The sequence below is a fragment of the Rhipicephalus sanguineus genome, chromosome 8, assembly GCF_013339695.2.
Source record: "Rhipicephalus sanguineus isolate Rsan-2018 chromosome 8, BIME_Rsan_1.4, whole genome shotgun sequence".
Classification (NCBI taxonomy): domain Eukaryota; kingdom Metazoa; phylum Arthropoda; class Arachnida; order Ixodida; family Ixodidae; genus Rhipicephalus; species Rhipicephalus sanguineus.
This window is the reverse complement of record NC_051183.1, coordinates 18,971,276-18,996,222: the sequence shown is the minus strand read 5'-3', so window position 1 is coordinate 18,996,222 and position 24,947 is coordinate 18,971,276. Positions and strand designations below refer to the sequence as shown.

The window sequence follows — 24,947 nt, the reverse complement described above, 5'->3', positions numbered from 1 at the left end:
GCAAGAAGGCGAGCGATGGAACATGCACGCCCTTGCGGCTCGTGGAGGCGGCCGCGCAAGTATACCGCCGCGGAAGGAGCGCTTGTCGTCACTTCTGCTCCTGCCCTGTACGAGCACGATACCGAAGGGAATACCGAAATGTGGAAGCGAGAAGCGGAACAACGACGCGCGGAACGAGCAGGCGACGTAAGCATATGCGCAACACGAAAAGGGGCTTGTTTCAGGCGCTTAAAGTGTGCACTTTAGTGGCGTAGCCAGAGGGTAACACACCGCCTCCCCCCCCCCCCCAATTTGTTCCTACCACAGGATACAGAGCACATAGTGGCATTCGACCACACTTACCCCCCCCCCCCCCCACACTTACCCGCCCGCGCCCTATGTCGGGTCAAGGGCGCCCCCCCCCCCCCCATGAAAAAATTCTGGCTACGCCACTGGTGCACTTTAATGCCATACATATGTACTGCTCATTGCGGCTCGTGCTTTTTTACGTATGAGAGCTGCAAGGCTCTCGCCTCCTTGCTTTACAACCATCCGATACCGGCCGAGCTTTTTCATGTTCACAAGTATATAGCGCGTTATATTTCGATCCATCGGCTTCTACCTGCACCATACATTTTCATGACCAGCGATTGAAACAGAAGCAGAAAGCAAACCTTGGCAAACAACATTTAATCTGTATGATACATCACAAAAGAAGATCCACACAGGCGAGTTGCTGAGTAACAACACAGTGCTTTATTCGCGAAAGCGACGCATGTGTGATGTGGGCTGTGTCAGGTAATGACTCGCTAAGGTTGAAAAGTAAACACTGTAGAAGTGGATATGCTCTGTAGCTTCGTTTAACAGTCTTTTGAGATGCCTTAGCTTAAAGGCATTTCACATAGGTATGTGTTTGATCTGCAGCGGCAGTTGGGAGCTTCTTCTCGACGCCAATGCTGTAACTGAATAGGACATGTTTACTTGGTTGTTGGGGCCATGCTTTCGCTGGTTTGAACGAGAATGACGGTGTAGGTGATCACAGAACCTGGAAGCTGTAGAAAGAAATCTTATAATAAAACAACGAACCATGTCTTTCAGCCTACAAAACGTTCTGCGTAAAAAAGGGTGGCCAGCACGCTTAGAAACGTTGCGTAACCTCACTAGTGACGTTATGTAGGTAGCATGCTTGCTCTTGTCGTTGAGCATGCTATTTCTTTCAGGACGGTAACCTACTTTTCTCGTGCAAGTGCACCTGGTAGTAAACGACATTTTACGGTGTCACCGGATAGTCACGCTACCTTAATTTCGGATATCAACGCTGATGTGAACATCCTTGAAAACGGTCATGACAATTTTTTCGAACTTGGGTCCCTTAGAGGATACGCATTTCATTCATTACAATTGGAGGGGTGATTTCAAGGTATGAAAGCCACTTAGAGTGAGCACTAAATATGTTTTTCAAAACGGCATTGGAAGAAACGCCAAGTGTACACAAGGTAAAATAAGAGAGGTTTCGGAGATAAGTAAGTTCACTCCGTACGTTTTGGCATTAGAAGAAATATTTGTGGACGTAGTCGGATACAACATTACAAGTCCGCGGCATTTTGTCCTCAACGGCGGACGCATACAAGCCTGCCACAATGGGCGCGCACACTCCTGAGTGACGTAATGAGCCGGACGGCCGGTGACCCCACCTTCGGAGAACATTGCAGAGTGCATGAGCGGGACTCTTTCTTTAGTTGCGGAGGCGATCGGCTTCCGCACATCGGTCATCTGGGCAGGGCCGCGCCGGACCTCTTAAGTTATACCCTACTATAAATATTGTTGCTTGACATACCTGGCAACACTATAGATCAACCAGCCCCATATCGCATCCTCGACGGTACAAAACGACCGACACAGGAATGCACACACAACGCTACGTATTCCTGTGTCGCTGGTTTTCTGCCATCCTGGATATGATATACCATCGGCTATTGCAATGAATCATGAACAAGCCCAACACCCGACATAAGATAACTAAGATCACATTGGACACTAGTGTTGTTTCATGCCAGTTTCATGCAACACAAAACGACACTCTAAACACAGAAAGGTTTGCGGGTTGTTCCTTACCGAAACAATCAAGGGCAAATTTAGGTAGAAGAAGCCAGCTCCAGATATCGCCATTTGATTCGGCTTTATGGTATCTCTCAGATAGCTTATCTGTGAAATGAAAATAGTGACCACGGTACAAGGCATTCTCACACATGTTTGCATTTCACATATGTAGAGAAGCCTTGGGACATGGTAATGGGTTACCCTCTCCAGCGCCTTCTAGTGGGTCATCCTCTTTGGCTGCTTGAAGAAAGAACGCCGCTCGCGCAGGGAGTTCGTGCCTTGCCGTGACTGTCGCCATCACTCATTGTCGTTGAGTGCTGTCTATTAAACACCTTAACAATTTGGTGGAGAGTGCTCTGCTCCCATTCAATGCCCCTGGAGCTCCGATCCCGTACCTTGCCATCTACCATGCCTCAAGACGCCGCCCAGCAAACGCCTCCTCTCGCAACGAGCACATGTCCCGGTGTCGCCCGTATACGCGACCCACCTATCTTCACTGGCGCCGATAGCACCGACGTGGAGGACTGGCTCGCAATTTACGAGCGCGTCAGCATCCCCAACAAATGGGACGAAGAAGGCAAGTTAAGCAACTTGGTGTTCTACCTCGCGGGCGTAGCAAGCTTGTGGTACAACAACCACGCGTCCGATTTTGCGACTTGGGCCGATTTCAAGACCGCCGTCATCAGCGTTTTTGGCCGCCCAGCAGTTCGTAAGCTGCAAGCCGAACAGCGCTTACGTGAGCGATCTCAGCAGGCCGGTGAATCTTTCACCAGTTATATCGAAGACGTCCTGGACTTGTGTAAGAAAGCCAACGGCACCATGTCCGAGTCTGACAAGATCCGGAACATTATGAAGGGCATTGACGACGATGCCTTCACCATGTTGCTCGCCAAAAACCCTGGCACAGTGGCCGAGGTCATAACGCTGTGCCAGAGCTACGAGGAGCTCCGCCGGCAACGTTCGATGACCCGTCGCTCCCCATCACGCGACGCAGAGCTTGCTGGCTTGGCGGCAATATCTGACCAGGCCGCGTTGCTGGCAGAAGTCAAGTCATTCGTGCGCGAGGAAATTGCACGCCAGATCTCCCTCCTCGCCTTTGCCCACCCGCCACACGTTCAACAGTCGTCGACCACCCTTCTTCCTCCTCTCCGCCGAGCGATTGAGCAGGAAATTGCGGAGGTCATGCCTGAGTACCACCCGCAACCTCCGGCTCCTGCGCCTCAGAGTTACGCTCAAGTTGTCGCCAGGACGCCCCCAAGTAATTCCTGCGGCTGCCCCAATGAGTTACGCCGAAGCCGCCGCTAGACCTCCGTTCTTTGAGGCGGGTGTGCCGGCTACATATGCTGACGCCATCCCTCGGCCCCGACTGCAGCCCACTATGCAGTCATTTCAGCAGCCGACTCGTCAATCACCTACTGCGACATGGGCGGGACCGACCCCGGCGAACCGATGGCGCACCCCCGACAACCGGCCCATCTGCTTTGCTTGCGGATACGCCGGTCACGTGGCACGTTATTGTCAACGCGTGCAGCCGCCTCGAGTCGCGTCACCTGTCACCAGCCAGTCAAGCCGTGCATTCTACGACCCACCTCCACCTATGTCGCCGACGTCACGCCCACCTCCAACTACTCGCCGCTCTCCGTCTCCCCGACGTCGGTCACTGTCACCCATGCGGCCTCGTTCGGTCGCACGAGAGCAGGAAAACTAGTCGTCGCAGTCCAGGAGGCAAGGGCTGCGACGCTATCGAACTGTGAAAGCCCTCAGCGAAGTCCATCGAATGTAATCGACGTGCTTGTGGACGGTGTTCGCGCATCGGCCCTTATCGATACTGGAGCCGCTGTATCCGTTATGGACGCAAAACTTTGCCGCTTACTTCGAAAAGTGATGACGCCACTTTCTGGGATGTCCCTTCGTACCGCGAACTCCCAGAGTATTCATCCCACAGCAGTATGCACTGCTCGCGTCGTCATTCAGGACGTTCTGTACGACGTCGAATTCATCATAATTGCGGCATGCTCTCACGACGTCATCTTGGGATGGGATTTCCTGTCCCGCCACGACGCCGTAATTTGTTGCGCACCAGCCGAAATCGAACTCTCACCGTTCTCACATTTGACGCCGACAGACAGTCCATCGCCAATGACCAAGATCCTCGTCCAAGACGATACGAAAGTGCCTCCAAACTCGTCAACGGCTGTGTCGGTCTACTGCGCCGGTCTCTCCGACACCACTGCACTCCTTTCGCCATCTGCCCGCGTCTGCACTAGGAAAGGGTTGCTGGTACCTTTTGCGACCGTGCGAGTCACTCAGGGCAGCACCACTATTTTTGTTACCAACCCATCCCCGTGCATTGTTACGTTGGTTCGAGGGGAATGTCTCGGCAAAGTGGAACCCGTTGAAGACGCACAAGTTCTGGACGCACCCGATGACTCGCACTGTACCAGTTCCCGCACCATCAGTGCTGTTTCCACGTCTGGTTCGTCACCTACTGATGTATTTGGTCCCTCCATTGCTGACAACCTTACGTCGGTCCAGCGTTCGCAGCTTCTGTGCTTGTTGGACGAATTTCGTCATTCTTTCGATGTCGGGCAAACTTCCCTCGGCCGCACGTCCGCTGTTACGCATCGCATCGACACTGGCGCCCAACCACCACTGCGGCAACGTCCATATCGCGTGTCTCCCACAGAACGCCGGGTAATTAACGAGCAAGTGGACGATATGCTTCGACGCGATGTAATTCGGCCCTCCGACAGCCCATGGGCGTCTCCTGTTGTTCTCGTTACGAAGAAGGACGGTTCTGTGCGGTTCTGTGTGGACTACCGACGGCTCAACAAGGTCACCCGCAAGGATGTTTATCCACTGCCGCGAATCGACGACGCGATTGACAGCCTCCAAGGAGCAGAATTCTTTTCATCTCTCGATTTGCGCTCGGGGTACTGGCAAGTACCCATGGCTGATGACGCTCGACCAAAGACAGCCTTTGTCACGCCCGACGGCTTGTACGAGTTCAACGTCATGCCGTTCGGTCTGTGTAATGCGCCCGCGACCTTCGAGCGCATGATGGACACCGTTCTGCGTAACTTGAAATGGCACACGTGCCTGTGTTACCTGGACGACGTCGTCGTCTTCGCTCCGGACTTCTCCACGCATCTCCAACGTCTGCGGCACGTTTTGACACGTTTGAGCAACGCCGGCCTCCAACTGAATCTGAAGAAGTGCCGATTTGCGGCACGGCAGCTGACAATCCTCGGCTACGTCGTGTCCAAAGACGGAATCCTTCCCGATCCGGCCAAGCTTCGGGCCGTGGCCGAATTTCCCAAACCTACGTCCGTCAAAGAACTGCGCAGTTTCGTCGGACTGTGTTCATACTTTCGACGCTTCATACGAAACTTTGCCACCATCATATCGCCGCTGACGAAGCTCCTTGGAAGTAACGGACCCCTAAATTCGTGGTCGTCCGAGTGTGACGACGCGTTCGCAAAGCTCCGTCGTTTGTTGACGTCTCCACCCATACTACGTCACTACGACCCTACGGCCCCTACGGAGGTACACACGGACGCCAGCGGCGTAGGCCTCGGCGCTGTCCTTGCGCAACGCAAACCAGGGTTCCCCGAATATGTCGTGGCATACGCAAGCCGTACGCTTACCAGAGCCGAGACCAATTACTCAGTCACGGAAAAAGAGTGCCTGGCGATCATATGGGCCCTTACAAAGTTTCGACCTTATTTGTATGGTCGCCCATTTGATGTCGTCACCGACCATCATGCACTATGCTGGCTGTCGTCATTGAAGGATCCCTCAGGCCGTCTCGCCCGCTGGGCACTTCGCCTGCAGGACTACGACATCCGCGTGCTGTACCGCAACGGACGCCAGCATGCTGACGCCGACGCCCTCTCGCGCTCTCCCTTGCCTGACGACAATGCCCCCTGCTCAGTATCTCACATAGCTGTTGCTTCAATCAGCGTTCACACCATCGCTACCGAACAGCGCAAGGATAAATGGATCACCTCGCTGATCGACTTGCTCACTGATCCGACGGCAACACCATCCACTCGCGCGTTACGTCGTCAAGCCCACCATTTCGCCGTTCGTGACGACCTCCTGCACCGACGCAATTACAACGCCGACGGCCGCCAGTGGCTACTAGTGATACCCCGCAGTCTGCGTTCTGATATATGCGAGGCCTTCCACTCCGACCCGCAATGCGCGCACTCGGGGTATCCAAAACTTACCACCGCATTCGACAACGATACTTCTGGCGTGGGATGTACCGCTACGTGCAGAAGTTCGTTCGCGCCTGCCTCGATTGCCAACGCCGAAAACCTGCAACGCACGTGTCGCCAGCAGGTCTACAACCATTACCTTGCCCTAACCGTCCGTTCGGGCGCGTGGGCATCGATTTGTATGGACCACTTCCTCTGAGTTCGGCTGGTAACCGCTGGGCCATCGTCGCTGTTGACCATCTAACGCGATACGCCGAAACCGCCGCCCTCCCAGCGGCTACAGCGCGCGATGTTGCCTCCTTCCTACTACACCGATTCATACTGCGTCACGGTCCACCCCAAGAGCTTCTCAGCGACCGAGGCCGTGTCTTCTTATCGGAAGTCGTGGAAGCCATTCTGAAAGAGTGCCATGCTGTTCACCGCAAGACTACTGCTTACCACCCGCAGACGAATGGCCTAACCGAACGCTTTAACCGCACGCTCGGCGACATGCTGTCAATGTACGTCGCCGCCGATCACACCAATTGGGATGCCATTCTGCCCTTCGTCACCTACGCCTATAACACCGCCCCTCAGAGCACTACTGGTTTTTCACCGTTCTTCTTACTGTACGGAAGGCACCCGTCGCACACCATCGACACGATACTTCCATACAAGCCGGATTCATCTGAGTGTGCGCCTATTTCTGACACAGCCAGGCTCGCTGAAGAGTGTCGCGAGCTTGCCAAGACATTTACGACGCAGGAACAAGAGCTGCAGAAGAGCATTCGCGATGGCACCACTACTTCTGAACCCACGTTCCTTCCTGGAGCGCTCGTATGGCTCTCGGTCCCTACCACTGCAAGTGGCCTTTCTTCAAAACTGCTGCCGAAATACGAAGGCCCATACCGGGTCGTCGAGCGCACATCCCCGGTCAACTACTTGATCGAACCCATCGAACCAGCTTCGGACATGCGCCGTCGAGGGCGCGACATTGTCAACGTGGAGCGCCTCAAGGCCTACTATGACCCACTCATAGTGACGAGCTGTTAGGTCGCCGGACGGCTCCCTTTTCGTACCCGGGGTAATTGTAGAGAAGCCTTGGGACATGGTAATGGGTTACCCTCTCCAGCGCCTTCTAGTGGGTCATCCTCTTTGGCTGCTTGAAGAAAGAACGCCGCTCGCGCAGGGAGTTCGTGCCTTGCCGTGACTGTCGCCATCACTCATTGTCGTTGAGTGCTGTCTATTAAACACCTTAACACATATAAGAAGTAAAAACTGACGTTTTCGCACCTCTCAGGATTTAATTTGTGACAGCTGTGTTTAAACTGCGGGAACGTGTCCGGTGACTGTTGATTGATGACCTTGAACAACGCCTCCTCTAGAAGGTTGCCTGCCGCGTGAGCCAAATACCTCCTCCACCTCTCTTTCTCTCCTTCCTCGTTTCTAATGGAGGCGGTAGCTGGCGATCCTTGCGGTGGCCGCTTGCAACACACATTTGCGCATGCGCACATTACCACCCCCAACGTCGCACCACGCCAGCCCCATTGAAAACAACAGGGGAGAACGTGGCGCCATCCCTCGGCAAGCGATGGCACCTGAAGGCAGGGCGGCTACAATGGGATAGTCAGCGACGCCGCAGGCATCTCTCTAGAGGAGGCGTTCTGTAAAGCGTAGACGTTTCGCGTGTGTTGGCATTTATAACATGCGAATATTGTTGCTGTGTGGACCGGCATTAGGAATGTGAATGTGCATTCATGTGTAAATTTTGTACACTTTTATCTCTATTCACAAATTCATGATGTAAAATTTTATGTAAGAGAAGTAGCCGGTGCGACATCTAGGCCTGAATCTTTCCTTAAACACATTTGATAACCAAAAAAACAAAAAAACACGTACCTCAGCAAAGTAAGGGCCGCTTTCAAAGCGCGCTGGAGTGCTCTCAAGAGTTTGTCGCATGCTCCGTATCTGCAAAAGAACATGGGGTTAATTTGTTTTGTTCCGCAGGAACTCATACCTAAGTCAGGGTTTCTTTATCGTGAGTTAAAGACTCGACAAAAGAAGACTACCAGGGAGGCGCACGGCGCTTTTGTGTCCTTGCATATGCTCTTTTATCCACTCCTTCTATCCACTCAGTTTCTCCCGCTAACGAAAACCTATTTAAGATTCGTTAACAGCAAGGGCACATTGCTATTCTTGTGAACTGTTGGGCAGGTGGGTCTAGAGGACAATAAAGCATTTTGCCGAAGTGAGGTACGGTAGCCTCATGAAAGCCATACATGAAAGCCGTGTACAGTCGTTCAAACATAAGGTGGCAGTGTTGAAACAGAACTGCAATTTTAATTTTTTTTTTGCATCCACAAGTAGCTCAGCATCGCTCCATTAAAACAGGAAAAAATCATTAATCCACGTTTCCTTGGCAACCGGAACGGTAAGGCTGAAATATCTAAGTAAGCACTCAAGTCTACCAAACTAAACTAGAATACAAAATATAAAGTTTACTATTAACAGGACATGTTCTCCAGAGTATACAGATATGTTACTTCGTTTAACTATTTTATATACAGATTGGTATTTACAAGCACACCGCGCCCCTAATCTGATACAGAATAAACATGAGGACGTCAACGGCAATGCCTTGGGCGCCTCATTCACTAACCTCGTTGACCATCTCCTGACTCAAGCCAGCGACATCGAGGAGATCCAGGAGAGACAAGACACAGTATAATAGGCCAAGGAAAGTCTGAACCGTTGAAAAGCCTTCGACGTACGCCGTGTATATGCTTATGCAAGCCAGGAGTAAGACTACCGAGCCCGAGATCATGACTGACCAGCGCCAAATGCCGTTCAGCCGGTTCTTAAGCAGCAATATGGCGCAAAGGCTAAGCCTGATCTCTTCGACCTTCTTGTCTCGCTTCACGAACAGCAAGCCACTGCAGCCTCCCTTCGTGAGGCATAGGAGAACTTCGTGCTGCTGCCGAATGTACCACAGCAAAACTTCTAAGCACGGCCTGAGGACAATGAAGTCCGACATTTGGTAGACGTAGAAGAGGAACGTACCTGCGAGGCAGGTCACCTTTAGGAGTGCGCCCACGGCGACGTCACTCACGTTATAGTCGATAAAGATGCAGGCGAGGTAGGTGGAAATGCTCAAGCTCCCAAGGAATACGATCAGCTGCACAAACCGTTGCACGTAACGGCCTGCTGGTTGCCGGCAGCAGTTCGGTGGAACGAAGTTTACCGCAGCCTCATACCTCGCCGATTCATCAAAAAAACGTGAAAGGTTGCCGGAATTGAAGGCGATGCAGAGGGCGTTGTGCACTACTTTGAAATTAATAACGGAAAAGGAGACGACGTGGAGCCAAATTGTGAACACTTGGACTTTGATAAAGAAAAGTATGATGAACTGAAGAACAAACAAGACGCCAACGAACATGAAAATGGTAAAACAGACGAGCGAGTAAGCTAAGCAAAAAAATTTCCACATTGTCTTCGTCTTATGATTGTCATTCGCTTGAAGTTTATGGAAAACCGTGAGGCCGGAAACCACCAGGATCCAGCTATATGGCTTGAAGTGTCGCATCATGAAGGAAGTCTTGCCAAGTTCGCGAGAATTGCGCTGTGCTGTTGGGACGAGACGTTCTGAGTGTCGGGAGGCGGGCCTAGTAGAATACATTTGGTGTGAAGGGTGCTGAACCTCTGGAAGGAGCTCTGCGAAAGAAAGCATTAGAAACCTGTCGTTATTTATTCGGAAATGATCATGAGACGTGGTTTCATTTCTACAATAGAGTAAAGGAACCACAAAAATCGTAAATATAGCAAGCTGTGCTACTCCACGAGTGTGTGCACTAAAAAGCCCAATGGAAGTAATCAACTAACTGCTCGCTTTTTAACAAAATGTTTTTATTTGGTCGTGTGACATGTCGGCGATTTCAAGAAAATGATGGTCCCATAGCTTCTTTTTTACATTAATTTCTACATAATACATCTGAAATATGTTGCCGCGTGCGAACCACTTCGGTAGAGATGGGCAGGTAATTAGCTCATTCGATACTGTGTTGCAGTGCAGTATTGCAGAGTAGCAGAGCCCTTCATTCCTTTATGACGCACAACAGTTTGATGCTTATAACCTACTTTCATTTACACACGGCTCAGGCTTCAGCACCTTTGCGTCTACAGTGCCATGTTGCAATACGCTGGCGGTTAAAAGGTCAATAAACACATTATATAGTCTGAGAGATTCGTTAAGCTACTTAGTGACGCTTATATAAATGCCTAAGAATATAAATTAGATGCTTTCGCAATGTCCCAAATGTCAAAATATTCGCATATTTTCACACCTCTAGCAAAAGCTGACACCAGGCTGACACTAAAGTTGAAAAAAAAAACACATTTTGATTGTGTTAGTGAAAATGTCGTTCCAGAATACAAAAAGAACACCCCTATAGCCCGGAGAAGACGCCTTCAAAGCGTGAAAGACAGTAGAAAGCAACTTAACACATACATCGACGCAACCTCGAGATTCTCGAACAATTGGTGGTGAGATCATAAATTTGGACCTTGTCGCCTAGGTACTGCTTCATTTTACTGATAGGTGCAAACTGTGAGAGAGGGATGCGTCTCCAAAGTCACATTCCGCAGTCCGTCACCAAGGCAGCCGCGTCTACGACGCCGTGCGCCAGTCTCCGGGTAGTGCTGCCATTAGAATGCGCCCCAGACGACAAGCACTGTGCGAGCACACTTCGGCCTGTTCTCCTTTTTGTAGGGTTAGCTACACTGGCCTATCCGAGCCAGTTTCGCGCTCCTCCTCAAGATCCGTGCTGCGCATGCGCGAGGATCAGTGATGTCACGCACCGGAGCCGGCACCTCCAGCGCACTCCGCCGCCGCCGCGCGCGACTCGCCGCAGCCGGTCTGCGCTTTCCAGAGAAGTGACGTCGTAACCATGGCAGACGTATAGGCGCCGTCGCGCGCGCAGCTATTTGCCTTCGCTGTGCAGTCGCCGTCTGACACTGCGCTGGAGCCGCTTGATAGCGCCTCTCCCTGACGTTTGCCAGTGTGGTTAGCCATGGAGAAGAGCGCAAATGCTGCTCAACGGCGCAGAAGAGCTGATAAGCTTAACTCATCGGATCCCGAAGTAGTTGCTTGGCAAAATAAATATACATGTGCCACATAATACGTATACCGTGTGTGTGTCATTGGAGCAGCAGTAAGCATGATAAACAAGCTAATCTTAGACAATCAGGAAAGCTAAGAATAATCAGCTGAACCTTTCCTAACGCTACCTTATCCTTTCATAGCCGAGCTAAGCCACTGCAACATTTTTTCTCCTCCTCAGCGGTCCATCTGGCGGTAATCTTGACTGAATGAATTTCATTGTTTTCTAAGAGAGGAAGAAACGTTGAATGACAGGCTTCTGGAAATTTAGTTAACGGGACACCAAATAGGAACAAAGAATCGGTTCAGAATAATAAATTGTACCCTGAGAACTGTAATGTTGTTACTTTGATCATGATAGGTTTATTAACAGAGGAGAAAATCTAAGTCAGAATTTCATTTTGAAATTTTGCGCCGAAATCTCCACGTGTATATTTCGTAATTTAGCAACATTTCCTCCACGAAATTTCCTGAAACTTGGTATATTAGGTCAGTAGACCCCTCAGAGGACAAGGTACTTCATGTTTACTGTCTGGGATTTACATAGGGCCTAGTAGACGCCGTCAAAACGTATGACGTGACGACTTTTAGTGCGGGCATTTTGATGTGTCGTCGCCGCCCACATTTTCTTTTTTCCGTGTTTTCTCGCTTACCAAGCGTCTTCTCGCCGCACTCGAGGTGATTTTGGAATTGCGAAAGAGTAATTTACTAATATGAGAAATCGTTTTTTTCTCTTTAGTGTCCCTTTAAAGAAATGAGGTCAGTATACAAAAATATGACTGCAATCATGTAGGACATCACACTGACACTGAGGTGCTGAGCTGGCTGTGCGAAATATTTTTTTAATGATACAATACTATTCGTTTTTGTGCTCTGTCAATAATACATGCATGATGGCACAATTAGCTACACTAGAATGCTCAAGAGGTAACCTAACAACATAAATTCACTTAGTGGCGCACTTGATTGTCACTTCGACTGTTTCACCGTGGTGCTTACCTAGGAGATAGATATCTTGGTCGCTCGGTCAACGGAGTCGAGTGAACGAAAGCGTACAAAGTCCGACAAACAAATTCAGCTTCTTGAATAGCACACCCCTGCGATTACAGTGATCGTCGACGCTCCCGAGCCAGGAAGGAAAGAGAAAGAAGGTCCGTAGGTTAACCACAAAAGCTTCCGGTTGGCTATCCTACACTGGGTGATAAGGGAAGGGGGATAGAAATGTGAGAGTGGAGGGAAGAGAAGAAGAGAGAGAGATGCAGTGAATTCACTGCAGCGTTCGGTATTGCACCACTGGTCAGAGGCGTTTGCACAAGCCCGTCGTCCTTAAAAAGCACAAGGGTTCCTTCACTGCCTTGCGGGCCTACAAGAGATCGGGATGGTGTTCTAGTAGCACCTGCACGGAAAGAGGCCGATCGTGTCCGAACAAATATTTCGACGGACCTTACAGGAAACCATTGCCGACATAAAGAAAGGGGCCGGTGGAGCTACTGCTGGAAGCTTGAGTCCGTGAACGATGCGTCCTAATTCCTTTTCGGCGAGTCGCAATAGCGTTCACATCCCGACCGAGCTACTACTACCGATTCCGTACACGTACCCATCGAGTTGCATGTGCATTCGTAAGAGTGAGGCGAGCAGCGGTATGAATGAATTGTTTATACTCTATGAATAATGTAACGCTTGCGACCGGTGAAACGCTTGGTGGCCAATGTCGCCGCTAATGATGTTCGTGCAGGCTGCAAGGTCGCCTAGACCATCGTGGTGAGTAGTCAACGCCATTGAAAGCAATCGATTCGGCCAATTTCCTAGAGTATATCGCGAACGAAGGATATTGTTTTTGTCGCCTTATTACACCGGACACGGAATCGCTAGCCTGGCTTCAAATACCGTTTTCTAAATAACGCAATTAAAGTTAAGAGCCAATGGATGGGAACACTATGCGCTATATAAGTTGCATATGATTAAAGCCTTGTTTTCCTATTACGATTCTCGCAGACGCGAAATGACCATGCTGATTTACTTAGCAGCTTCTTGCCGCCGCGTTGACACAGTGTTTACGGTGCTCGGCTGCTGTCACGAAAGACACGCGTTCGATCCTGGCAGCGGCGGTGGCATTTTCAATGTACTGTCGTGAGCAGTATGAGCGCGAACATGCGAACACGTTGCCAATAGCATCGAACCAGACATGGAGCGATTCATGGCGGCGGCTGTCGGAAACAAAGTGGCAGGGACGACGCGGTTCCTTACTCTTGACACTCGCGTCTCGCTAGTGTTGATAAAAACCGGCAGCTGATTGTGTATCACCTTTCGCTCACGATGATAAAGTGGTTAGACCACGCAGACAGCTGCATTGTGCTATCTATAGCTCCGCACAAGATATCGCTTGCCCCTTCGCTCGTCTGTGTTCGTCACGCACTAAATCAATATACAGCAAAATAAGACAAGGGAAACAGTTCTGCTCTTTGCTGCGCGTGAGCGCTAAAACATGCGCCGTAATATATATCAAGCTGTTCTCCGTCTCATACGTTTCGCGTTTTATTGTGAGAACACTTCGCGGAAAACCGCCACTGCTTGCACATTATTTTTGACGACGCCATCCGAATATCGGTCGAAATGGGATTTGAGGCTACTGGGCACGCACCCGCGTGTTCCCGCTCATTCAGCTCACAATAGTACGCGAAACGATAGTGGTCCGTGTAATTTATTTATTTACAGATACTGTCAGCCCTTACACAGGGCTATTTAGAGGGGTGGAAAACAATAAATAAACACATAACAATAATTCCAGAATTAGAAAATAATTAACATTAACTTAAATTTAAGTGCCCGTCCACTTCAATTTAGACGCACGTTGAAAGCCCAGGTGGTCGTTAAACCCCATCAATTATTATTATTACGCCCACGTGGTCAAATTTCCGTAGTCATATCGTGATTTTCACGCGTGAAACTTCGCAAATTTTATCATTTCCAGTTTCTTCTCGTGCAGATAATATGCACCGACAGCTGAGTCACGTGAAGTGACATCAGCGACTGCACCTTTTAAAACTAATGCGCTAAGGATGACAAGGCGCCTTTCACAAAGATGGGTCCAATTATCGAAATGTCGGCCAGCCTGCCTGAGGCACATTATTCCCGCTTCCAGGCGCTTTTACATAAGACACATGGGTGACGCCACCGTGGGCTCTTAAACGAATGTTTTCTTACTTTTGTAAACCGCGACGTGAATTCGAAATGTCATGAAACGTCGAAAGCACCGACCCAAGCGTTTTCATGCGTATGCATCTACCGTAGCACTGTTCGTTTGGTTGTTAAAGGTACGAAACGGTCGGGCTACATCCCAATATGGTGATGGTGGCACCGAAACCCATCAGCAAAGTAGTCTGTAGAACTTATGTAGGGCCTTTTCAAATAACGTTGCTTTACAAACTCTCAAAAAAGCCACAAATAGCGCGCTCTCACAAAAACTGAACTCCGGAGTTTGACATATCACAACCTTTAAATGAAGCCGCCTTGGCGAAAAATCATCGCCGCGTGCTGAATAAAAAAAGTCTGTTTCGCCACAAAGGCGAAGCAATGAATGCGAGAGTAACAAATTGCAATGTCACGCAAAGAACGGCAAACAGCTTGAAACTCGCAGCGCGCTGCACAAGCAAGAAAGATGCACGAAAAGAACACACACACGACGAGCACCAGCTAACAACTGGCACAGCTCGACACTTGAAACACGCTGCTCAAACACAAAGAAAGACGCACGAAACGAACGCACAGGTGCAGAAAGGACGAGCACGAACCAACAACTGTCACAGTTGTTACTTCTTTGTGTTTGAGCAGGGCGCAACTTTCGCAAACGCGGCCGCTGCAGCGAGCGAAGTGACATTGTGCTCTATGTAACTTCAACGCAACCTTTCCTGTGAAAGCACAAAACGAACAAACCGCCCCCATCACGTGAAAAGCGCGCGCTCGCGGGCGAAAATGTGGTGGCGCTGCCGTCGGGAGTTTCGTTTCGCGCGGTAGGCAAAAGGCACCGTGTCTGCCGCAGTTACCCTTGCGTTTTCGCTGGCGCTTGCGCTGTTTGTCGTCGTGCAAAAAAAGCAAAAACGTTGTACCGACGAGAAGTGTCAGTTATTTCCGCAGGAAGGCACAAGAAAGATGGAATAAGTTTTTTTAACACGAAAGTGTTTTATGCCGGGGTCCACCAAGTACATCCGTCACGGATATGACGTTGATAAAATGGACGCCAACGGGTGAGAAAGAAAAAAAACCAAGAAAAAGATACTCTGCTGGGAATCGAACGCACGACTTTGCGGCCGCGATGGCAAGCACCCGACCCCCTACCGACTAATCTAACTCGGGAGATGGTAGACACGGCGCGAACGCGCCTTATATCTTTCAGGCACTCTCTTTCGCGGTGGGCGGAGCGGGTCGGTGCCGCCGTCTGTGAGATGTGAAAAGAAGTAATGCTTCACGATCGACACTTAAGCGCTTACTCAGAGATTGCACGCGATATCGGAGGTCATGGTTAAAGCGTCTTCTCTCCTTAATTGACGACGCTTTGAAGAAGTGCGTACCGGGTACCAGTGTTGATTATGAGCTCGTTGATATCATGCTTACGCGGGATTCACGATTCGCTGTGTCCAAATATATGTTCACATCGTCAGCTACCACAACGGTTTAGTCATGATCATGGGCGTTAGTCGTCGCGATAGAGACATGCTGTCAACATGGGTGCATCCACGTCAAACGGTGCTTAGATGCCAAACACGAATAGACATTGTATAAGCTCTTATATATCACTACACAATAAGCACTACATCTGTGAAGACACGTTTCACTTTCGTGTTATACCGATTCCTATGACGGAGGGATCAGCCATGTTTTTTTTTTTTTTTCAGTAGCTGTCTACGAAGACCATCACAAGAAATTAGCCGCAGCTGTAAAACGCAAGAACCTGTCTGCGACGCCGGCTCATCGCTTATGTTTCGGGGTGGCTTACACAGCAGAAAGGATTAACTTCGTCAAGCGTTTGTCAGTGTAAAGTACCGAACCGCATTTTTTGGCGTAAGGCTTGTGTGGAGGCATAGCGATCACGTTTACCTCAAAGCCCGTTAACGATGCGGATAGCATTGCCATATGCGGATCATTCTTCACGATTGCCATTGTTGATATAACTGCACAAGTCTTAGACGTCTCAAAAAGATTTCATTGAACTCGCGTGAACTAAAGATGTGACTCGGTCATGGCGCATGTGCTTCTTTCTGCGTGGGCACGGTTCATTAATTGCGCGGCGAACGAAAGGATAACTTCGATTATACTTTTCCAAATCCCATGCGGCTGCGATGACACAAGTGTATCGTACAGGGCTGTTCTGGCTGCGGTGCGCTTCACAATATTTCCTTGTCTGTCAGAATTCACAGAATGACAACTCTCGGGAAACTTGCCGAGTCTGTTTACGGGCTGAAAGCATTTCGCGGTCTCGACTTGAGCGTACGGAGATAGCAGCGGCCCGCGGTTGACGGACCTGACAGGTACGTAACCGCCTTGTCCACAGCATACAGTTGAAGCATTATCACAAGCGTATCACGGATGAAAGTGTCGCCGAGATTGCCCTTGTCGTTTGCGTGAACAACTTCCCCAGCACATTTGCTATATGCGAGGATTTACCGTAACAATTATTAACTATGCATTTTTACTCCGCGCATTTCCATATCGTACCCAAGCGCCTCTTGCTCACATGGGTCGATCTTTCTTGCATTAGTTAATGAATTAAAACGTACACGTGTGACCTAGACTGCCACAACGGCGATTATATTTCGCAAATGAGTCACATTCCCAACGTTAAGACAACTCGTGTTTTGATTAGGTTCTCAGAGCTAGATTTTCGCGTCAGCATGACCCTTATGTGTTCATTTCAGCGTCAATCTTACAACCACTGTAACTTTTTCTGTGGCGGCTGCCGTAAACATGCGGGAGGCGCCGCGACGCGCGTTGCTCAGAGGCAGCTTTCGCACCTGCTGCGCCATTTGTCACGTGATCACAGAGCTCTGTAACGAGCTTCGATCTGGGCCGGCTGGGCGGAGCCTACGCGTCACGACGTCGCTACAAGGCCCTAAATATATCGACGGCGCCTACCGCTGTTTGCTAACATGGAGTAGGTCTAGGGCAAAGTCCAGCTGTTAGCGCAGCGCGCCCATCGCAACGAGCGGGGCGACGACCTTTAAAGCGCGCCCTTCACGCCATCTCGTTTGTAATGCAGAGAACACGCTGAAACACCCCCGAGATCCGCCAGCCGTAAGTGGCGTATATAAATAGCTCGCCGTTAGTACGCTGAGGAACGCACGTTCCGTGGGCAAGCCGTCTGAAGCCGCGCGCTGCGGAGCGAGGGGTCGCCCGTTCATAACCACGCGTCGGAAAGTATTTTTCTGCATTATTTTTCTTTGTGACTTATATGTATACCCCTTTCAGCCCTGGATTTTTTATTTTGGCCGGAGACATTTTTTGTGCGTGTTTCCCTAATAGGTCGGACCTCAGAACACCAAAAACCAAAAATTGAGCCAGTGGTGCAACTATTTATGGATTAATTAGCATGGAATCAACTTAGGTCATCAGGGCTCTGTTGTCGTGAAATTAGGAAAATGGCTTCTTTATTTATGCTACCCACTAGAGTACACAAAATGTGAACCCCGTCTCACTTTTCAGTGTGATACTCCTTGAAACAGCTTCTGTACGACGTCCCGAATACGGCGCTTAGCCGCCTCACCTGACCCGCCTCGGCGTCAACCATGACTTCGGTCAAGCTTTTTCTCCTTTGTGGCTCCCAGCTCCGCAGATATGTCGCAACTTTGGTGTCAATCACAGTGGGGATCATTGGAGAAGTATTTCCCCAAGAATGAGCAGTTTTGGTTTCATTTCGGAGGTGCTAGGGGAACTTTTGTGCGCTGTCGTCAATTGACGACGCCAGGGCCGAAAGGGATACATATATATGTATAAATAGATACATTCATATAAGGGACATGACGGCGACGGCAAAAACTAGTGGAGAGTGTCCATATAATTTATATATAGCAACAAAAGAAAATGCCGTTAACTTTGGGTAAGTCGCCGAAAGTGATCACCAGTAAATCACCGCTTCGTCTCGCAGATCATGTCGGTGCAGGCTTTCCACCGACGATCATCCGTCGTGAGAGACGATGGCGCATTATTGCAATGCTGTGAGAGGGTTATAATAGTCGTCATAAGGACAAGGCGCTGACAAACATAGTTATAACGTTCGACATCTCTATTGCGGAAGAAGGGGCTGGTTCCTATGCGGCAAAGATCTCGGTTTGCAATGATGCAATGCCCCTTTTTGCAAACCGTGACGGACTGACCACATCTAAAAATTATTCAGACGTTCTGTGAACGATGAAGCTGAAGAGTCGCATGACCGAAATTCTGGCGCACATTGCTCGCGATACTAACAAACAAGGTAAGGGAGCAGCCCAACCGCTATAACCTATATTTTGCGGGTTTCCGTGCCGCCGTATTGGGCTGTGGCCTTGGTGTTTTTTTTTATCTTTAACTAAACGAACAGTGCAACGATAGCCGCATACGCGTGAAAACAGTTTGGTTAGTGCATTTGATGTTTCATGACCTTGTTAATTTTACGTTACTGCGTACAAGAAATTACCCCATTTCCACCAAGTGTGAAATCTGTAGAAACCGTGGCCTAAGTGCCTCGGTCGCGGCTACCGCTTCGACCGCGACCGAGGCACTGACACAATCTACGGGTGTATTTGGGAAACGGAGCGTGACATACGGACACTGATCTGTCAGGCCTAGCCTTAGAAGAGCTCCGCTCTTAAAATAAGAAAACAGTCGTATGACAGCCGAAGTTTGCTGTGCTCATGTGTCGACTGTGAAATCGTGTATAGGGACCAAGCAGCAGAGCCGTCAGCGTCTTTTCATGTGCTAAAGATCGCAATAGCGGAACTTGCGGTCGCCATCACCTGAACAGAAACGTCGGGTATGACGTCACATACCACCGCCAAAATTTGAATGAAACCGCAGGTTTCAGCGTAGCGTTGCGTAAGTATCGCTGTTTTTCCTGCGTCAGTGATTGGCCGATGTCACTGGGGTGCCAGTAACCTATATACGTCGTGCAGCTTCGCAACTCTGAGGATTTTGGCAGCGTCACCACTGCCAGAAACAGAGTCGACAGCCACGTTGCCTCTCATATGGCGTCATGCGTGGCGTTTATGCTCAAACCACGTGACTCTCCCTTCTCTGAGGGCGACCAGAAGTGATTATATTGAGCTCTTTAGGATATGAAAACTGGCAAAACAGTAAGAACCGCGAAGCGGCACGGATTTCATCGCTGGAAACCTAGTGACACGGGCCAACCACTGACACTGGCAAAATATCGACACCTCGATCTGCAACGCCAGGCATAACCTTTTCATGTCATTCAAATGCTGGTAGGGGTAAGACTTCGTACATGAAATTCTAAAGGTGTTAATTGTTGTGCATAACTGACTGAGTCATATTATACGTAAGGAGTAAAACGACAAACGCATTTTCCCACTTACTAAGCGTGTTCTCGCGGCAACGCGCTGTGTTTCGTGTTGTGGAAGGGTGATTTACTAATAGGAAGAAAATTGGTTTTTGTGTATTGTCTCTTTCAGGTGCGTCGCCCAAGCAACACCCATTGCTTGAAACCAGCCAACAGAACAGATCGCGTAAGCAGCGAAGTCTGGGAAACATGGGAGACGTCCATATATAGACGGTGCTACAATCGGACAAAGACGAGGAGGTCGACACAACAGCGCTTCTTCTTCTTTACCCGAGCCATCTTCCTTGTCCTTCTGTATATGTCGCCCTGGTTGAAAATATAAAACGTAATTTCACAAAAGTCACATTAATGATAAATTACCTAATTAAATTACTAAGTAAATACCGCTAGCCTGAGTACCAGGCAAATGCAGGAGTGGGCATATATATAATTTTCACCCAGAAACATTGCTAACAAGCAGAGCCGGTGGGACAAAATCACCAAATTAAATATTGCTGAACATAAACACCGCTTCTTTACTGTCAAATGTGTTATTATACGATCGAAAGGATCATACAAATACAGCACATAGTATTACAATGACATAGTTACCAGAGAAGCAACATTCACGCAAAGAACAACGCTGCATTATTCACAAGCGAATGCATCGTCATACAGCAATAAAACATAATAATAGTACAAAATATTTAACAACATCCGGAAAAGTACAAGTTTAGAGCAGCTTACTGAGTGCATTAAAAAATAAATCATTTGTACAATCGCCAATATCGGTTGGTAGGGAGTTGCACTGCCGGGCTGTTCTAGAGAAAAAAAGAATTTTTGAATGTGTCTGTGTGATATATAAAGTTTTGTTCAATCATTATATACAATAAATACAATACTAGTTATATTGTGCATCCCATGAAATTGTAGTCTACACAAATTTTCATTAGAGTAAATGAAATCAATCTTTTTTTGTATGTTATCGCTAGAAAGTGAAGTTACTAGCTAGGCGACCTGCATACATTTCAGGTTTCCATGGTGACGACCAGTGCGCCGTATTATCGCTCGCACTACATTTCGCCTTTTGACGACTCTCATTCTTCTCTCCTTTATCTCTGTTATCGATGTCTGGCTCGGCGCCGCATAAGCGTGTGCATTGTTATCGCGCTATCGCATTTCTTTTTTACGCCCTTTCTCGACACTCTAGTATTGCAAGATATTGGAGGCAACAATGACGTCACTGCAATCGAGATTTCGTCTCAAACGAATGCCACGCTGGTGTAAACGCACATTATGAGTTTTCTAATAATATTTTCTGGTGTCTTACGTGCCAAGATCGCCCTATGATTTTCTTTATATGTTAGTTTCGATAGCGCAAGATAACTATATTTCATTTCCAGAATTATTGTTGTGTATTTCTTTTCCACTTCTTTAATAGCCCTGTGTAGCGCTGGCAGTGACTGCAAAATAACTAAATAAATAATTATGAGGCACGCCGTGGTGGAGGGTTCCGGAAATTTCTACCACCTGGTTTTCTTTAACCTACAATGACATCGCACAGCGCACGGGCCTCTGTCGTTTAGCTTCCATCGAAAATGCGACAGCCGCAGCAGAAATCGAGCCCGCGCTTTTCGGGTAATAAGGAAAAGCATTCCGAATATTGAGTTAAAGAAAAGGTACTCTTGAGAACCACAGTTAGCTGACATTATTTCCTTCAGAAATCGAACACCGAACATCATCACACTCTGTTAGGAAAAGTGGCTGAAAACAGCCTAAAAAAAGCCATTTTCACAACAAAAAAATCACGAAAATTCCGATCTCCAAGTCTTAGCGTTTGCTCCTTAGTTTTTTTTTTTCATTTTTTTTTCCCACAACGCTCTCGCTGAAAGCACGAACCGGAGTGATATATGTCAAGAGCAATTCGCCGGCGCTCTCCGAAAGAATGCCACGTTGACTGACAAACGATGCTGACGTCAAACGCACCGGCAGCGCATCTGCCGTGAATTTCAGAGTCAGCTGTGGGATTGTCGACGCATTTAAAAGCGGAAAAGCCGTTCCTCCCCAGTGGCGCAATTGGTTAGCGCACGGTACTTATACGACAGTGCTTCGTGAGCTATGCCGGGGTTGTGAGTTCGAGCCTCACCTGGGGAAGGTTTTTTTTTTACTTTTTTTTTTACGGGAGATATACGAGAACCAATCCGAACGCGTTTTTACGCCACAAGCAAGCCCCAACTGAACGAATTCATTATTTTCATGCAAGTATGTGCATTGTCCTAATGTTGTAAACAAAACGAACACTAGCCAACGCTTTTATGTGTGCTTTGTAAAAGCGAGAACTGAACTCGCCAAATTCAGGACTGCATATATATCGTTCCTTATGTCTTTTCATTGTCAAAAACTTCTTCATCCTAACAACCAAGTGGAAAGAGGTAGCCGCCGCCAAAAAAAAAAAACGCGGGAACTCCTGCATTTATTTTATATTAAACAAGAAAAAAGGTGAAAAGAATGTAATTACCCAAAAAAGCAACTTTTTAGAATCCATACACGCTCCGAGATGTCGTTTTTTGCTAAATTCTTGCTTCGTGGAGAGAGTTCGGTTTGGTTCGGCATGTTGTTTCCTCGTCAGAAGGTGAAAAAGACATATTTGTGAAACCCTTCTGAATTGTCAGAAGGGGTAGCGCAGAACACTTGATTATGCAGATATATCTTGTATCTTATATTTTTAAAGTTAATGTCTATATTTATTATATTTTATACATTTTTGTATATCCTATATATTATACACACCATGCTATCTTTTATACATGCAGGATCAGAGAACCGTCGCGGGTTTGTCGCAGGGGTCCGCACGCCAACGCATGTGACTAACAATCAATTGCAAGCCGAATAACACTGGTGGAGTTGCTACAAAATAAAATTCTTACAAACGGAAGCGGGCGGTTTCTGTCTTTCCTCCCTAAAAAAATGTCATTTTGATACGTTTAACCGAGCTCTTCATTAAGCAGCACTGCACGTTCGCTTCTTGTTTGTGTTTCTCTCACGAAGGAACGTGAACTCTTTTTAACCTTACGCTTTCTGCAAAGTGCGTAATTGAGGCAGTCGATAATGACGTAATCGGCGCGGAAATTCACAATTGCTTGCGAACACAAAATGACTAAAACGTATTCGGAACGGTGTATCGTGTGAAGCTGAATTTTGCATATTGCTTACGAACATCACGTGCAAGAGAACTGTGAAGGGCTAAAGCATGCGCACGCAGCTGTCGAGTCAAGTTCCTCACTATCTTGGATCTTTATCTTTACCTCATACATGGAGAATCAGCGACTGCGCTCGCACGCACTCTTTCAATTGCCGGTTATTTCCTAGCCTCTTCTCATTATTCGAGTGGCACGTATGTCACGAGGAACTTCCGCCGGCGTTTTATGATTGGCGGTTGCACATACCCTATACATTAATATTCTATGCAATAAGCCCTATAGCAGATGTTTTGCTCTTGAGGTTGGAGCGCCGGAAGCGCCTTATTATTCTCAAAATCCTGATGCCAAGAAGAAACAGAATATAAATTCCCATTTCACAATCACTTTTTTTCTGGACAAAACTGTTAGCTGTTGCTGAAGTGCGCTGCTTCCGTCGATTGCATCTGAGAAAGATAGCACGTTTCCTGCCGGATATGAAGTACGATTTTTATGTTCTTGCGCAGTAGGAAGAGTCCACGCAATCTCAATACGTCCCTTTAGAATCTCGTAGTAATGGCATGTGCTGCGATGATATTCTCCTAATCTAAAAACGCAGCTATGGGCAAATCAATCAAAGCCGGCAGCCGAATCCGAAATTCTAGGAAACGGAGCTTACGAAATCTGTTGTCGGTTCTCCTTAGCCGAACGCAGCTTTAAGCTCAAGATCTCATTCTCACATTTTGTACGCGGACACACGCGTGAATGTGAGCTCAATTCACTAGTAATTGGCACGATCGTCATTCTGCAGCAATTAGGAACCAAGCCATCCGCAACTCTCGCCAATCTGCGACTTGCCAAGTTCCTCCTCTCACTACAGCATACGTTGCTTCTGATTCGGGAAGTTTACCGCTTAAATGGCTGTCTCGTAGTTCGTGAAGAAGTGTAACATCATTAGAAGTCTCTTCGGCCAGCAGTGATTTTCTGTCGTGCTTGAAGTACAAGGGGGAGTACATGGAACTTCCTTGAGTGATCCACTGACTCCTAACTTGAGAACAGCCTTGCTACCAAACTAAGACAAAGATTTTTCTTGGTTAACAGTTTCCCCATTGCACCTGCGCCTCTGTCCTTATTACCTTCAGCATCAGTAGTGGATAGAACTTTCGCACAAGGAAAACGCAGCTGAGCATTTTATCAATACGGCTTTCAATATTTCACCAACTACTCTAGACACCACCAAAGTGACCTGAACGTGCCCAACCTGCGTTGAAATCGATCGAGCGCTCCTCGTTTGATAACGTTAACGGCTTTTCACCAAACGTATTCCTACTTAAGCAGGAAATTTCCTATTCTTACTGCTTTCTCATCAGCATTGTCACGTGTCACCAAACTGCTCCGTCACTTTGATTTGATTTGAGCTCCTGTATTAGCCAACCCGGGGACACCTTCGGCATTGAAGATTTCTCACATTACAGAGCTAAAGGAACGCTATCCAGCGCATCGCCTCCTTCGACGAAAGCGATCTTCTCGCATCATTTCCCTCACTAGTGCAACGGCCTATCGAAGACGCAGACCTAGCATGCGTAGAAAGTTCTTCAACGCCAAAATTACCGGTACACTCGGCAATCTTAAGCCTCTTTCGGGACACAAGCCTTCGAGCTGTCCCTCTCTGATGGCTCGCAGCTTCAGGTTCCACGCTGTCCTGTGCCGTCTGTGTGGCTGCTTTTTCATACGAGACCTGTTTAAGAGGAAGGAAGAGTCGGCGCCGAAGGTTTTTTGGAAGGACTGGTACAACTTATACACGTGCG

General features: G+C 48.4%; 1 protein-coding gene and 1 non-coding gene across 2 annotated transcripts; one reads left to right on the top strand and one right to left on the bottom strand.

The window, feature by feature from the left end:
- Positions 1 to 845: 845 nt before the first annotated feature.
- On the bottom strand, positions 846 to 9,941 carry LOC119402619 (uncharacterized). The gene is made up of 4 exons (XM_037669747.2): positions 8,941 to 9,941; positions 8,181 to 8,249; positions 2,095 to 2,184; positions 846 to 1,031 (listed from the first exon to the last, which is right to left on the bottom strand). The coding sequence occupies exons 1-4, from the start codon at positions 9,865 to 9,867 to the stop codon at positions 957 to 959; spliced, it is 1,161 nt and encodes a 386-aa protein (XP_037525675.2). The 5' UTR covers positions 9,868 to 9,941; the 3' UTR covers positions 846 to 956.
- Positions 9,942 to 22,024: 12,083 nt separating this feature from the next.
- Trnai-uau (transfer RNA isoleucine (anticodon UAU)) lies at positions 22,025 to 22,117 on the top strand. Its single transcript is given in 2 exon segments — positions 22,025 to 22,062; positions 22,082 to 22,117. It is a non-coding gene; the product is annotated as a tRNA-Ile (tRNA).
- Positions 22,118 to 24,947: the final 2,830 nt, after the last annotated feature.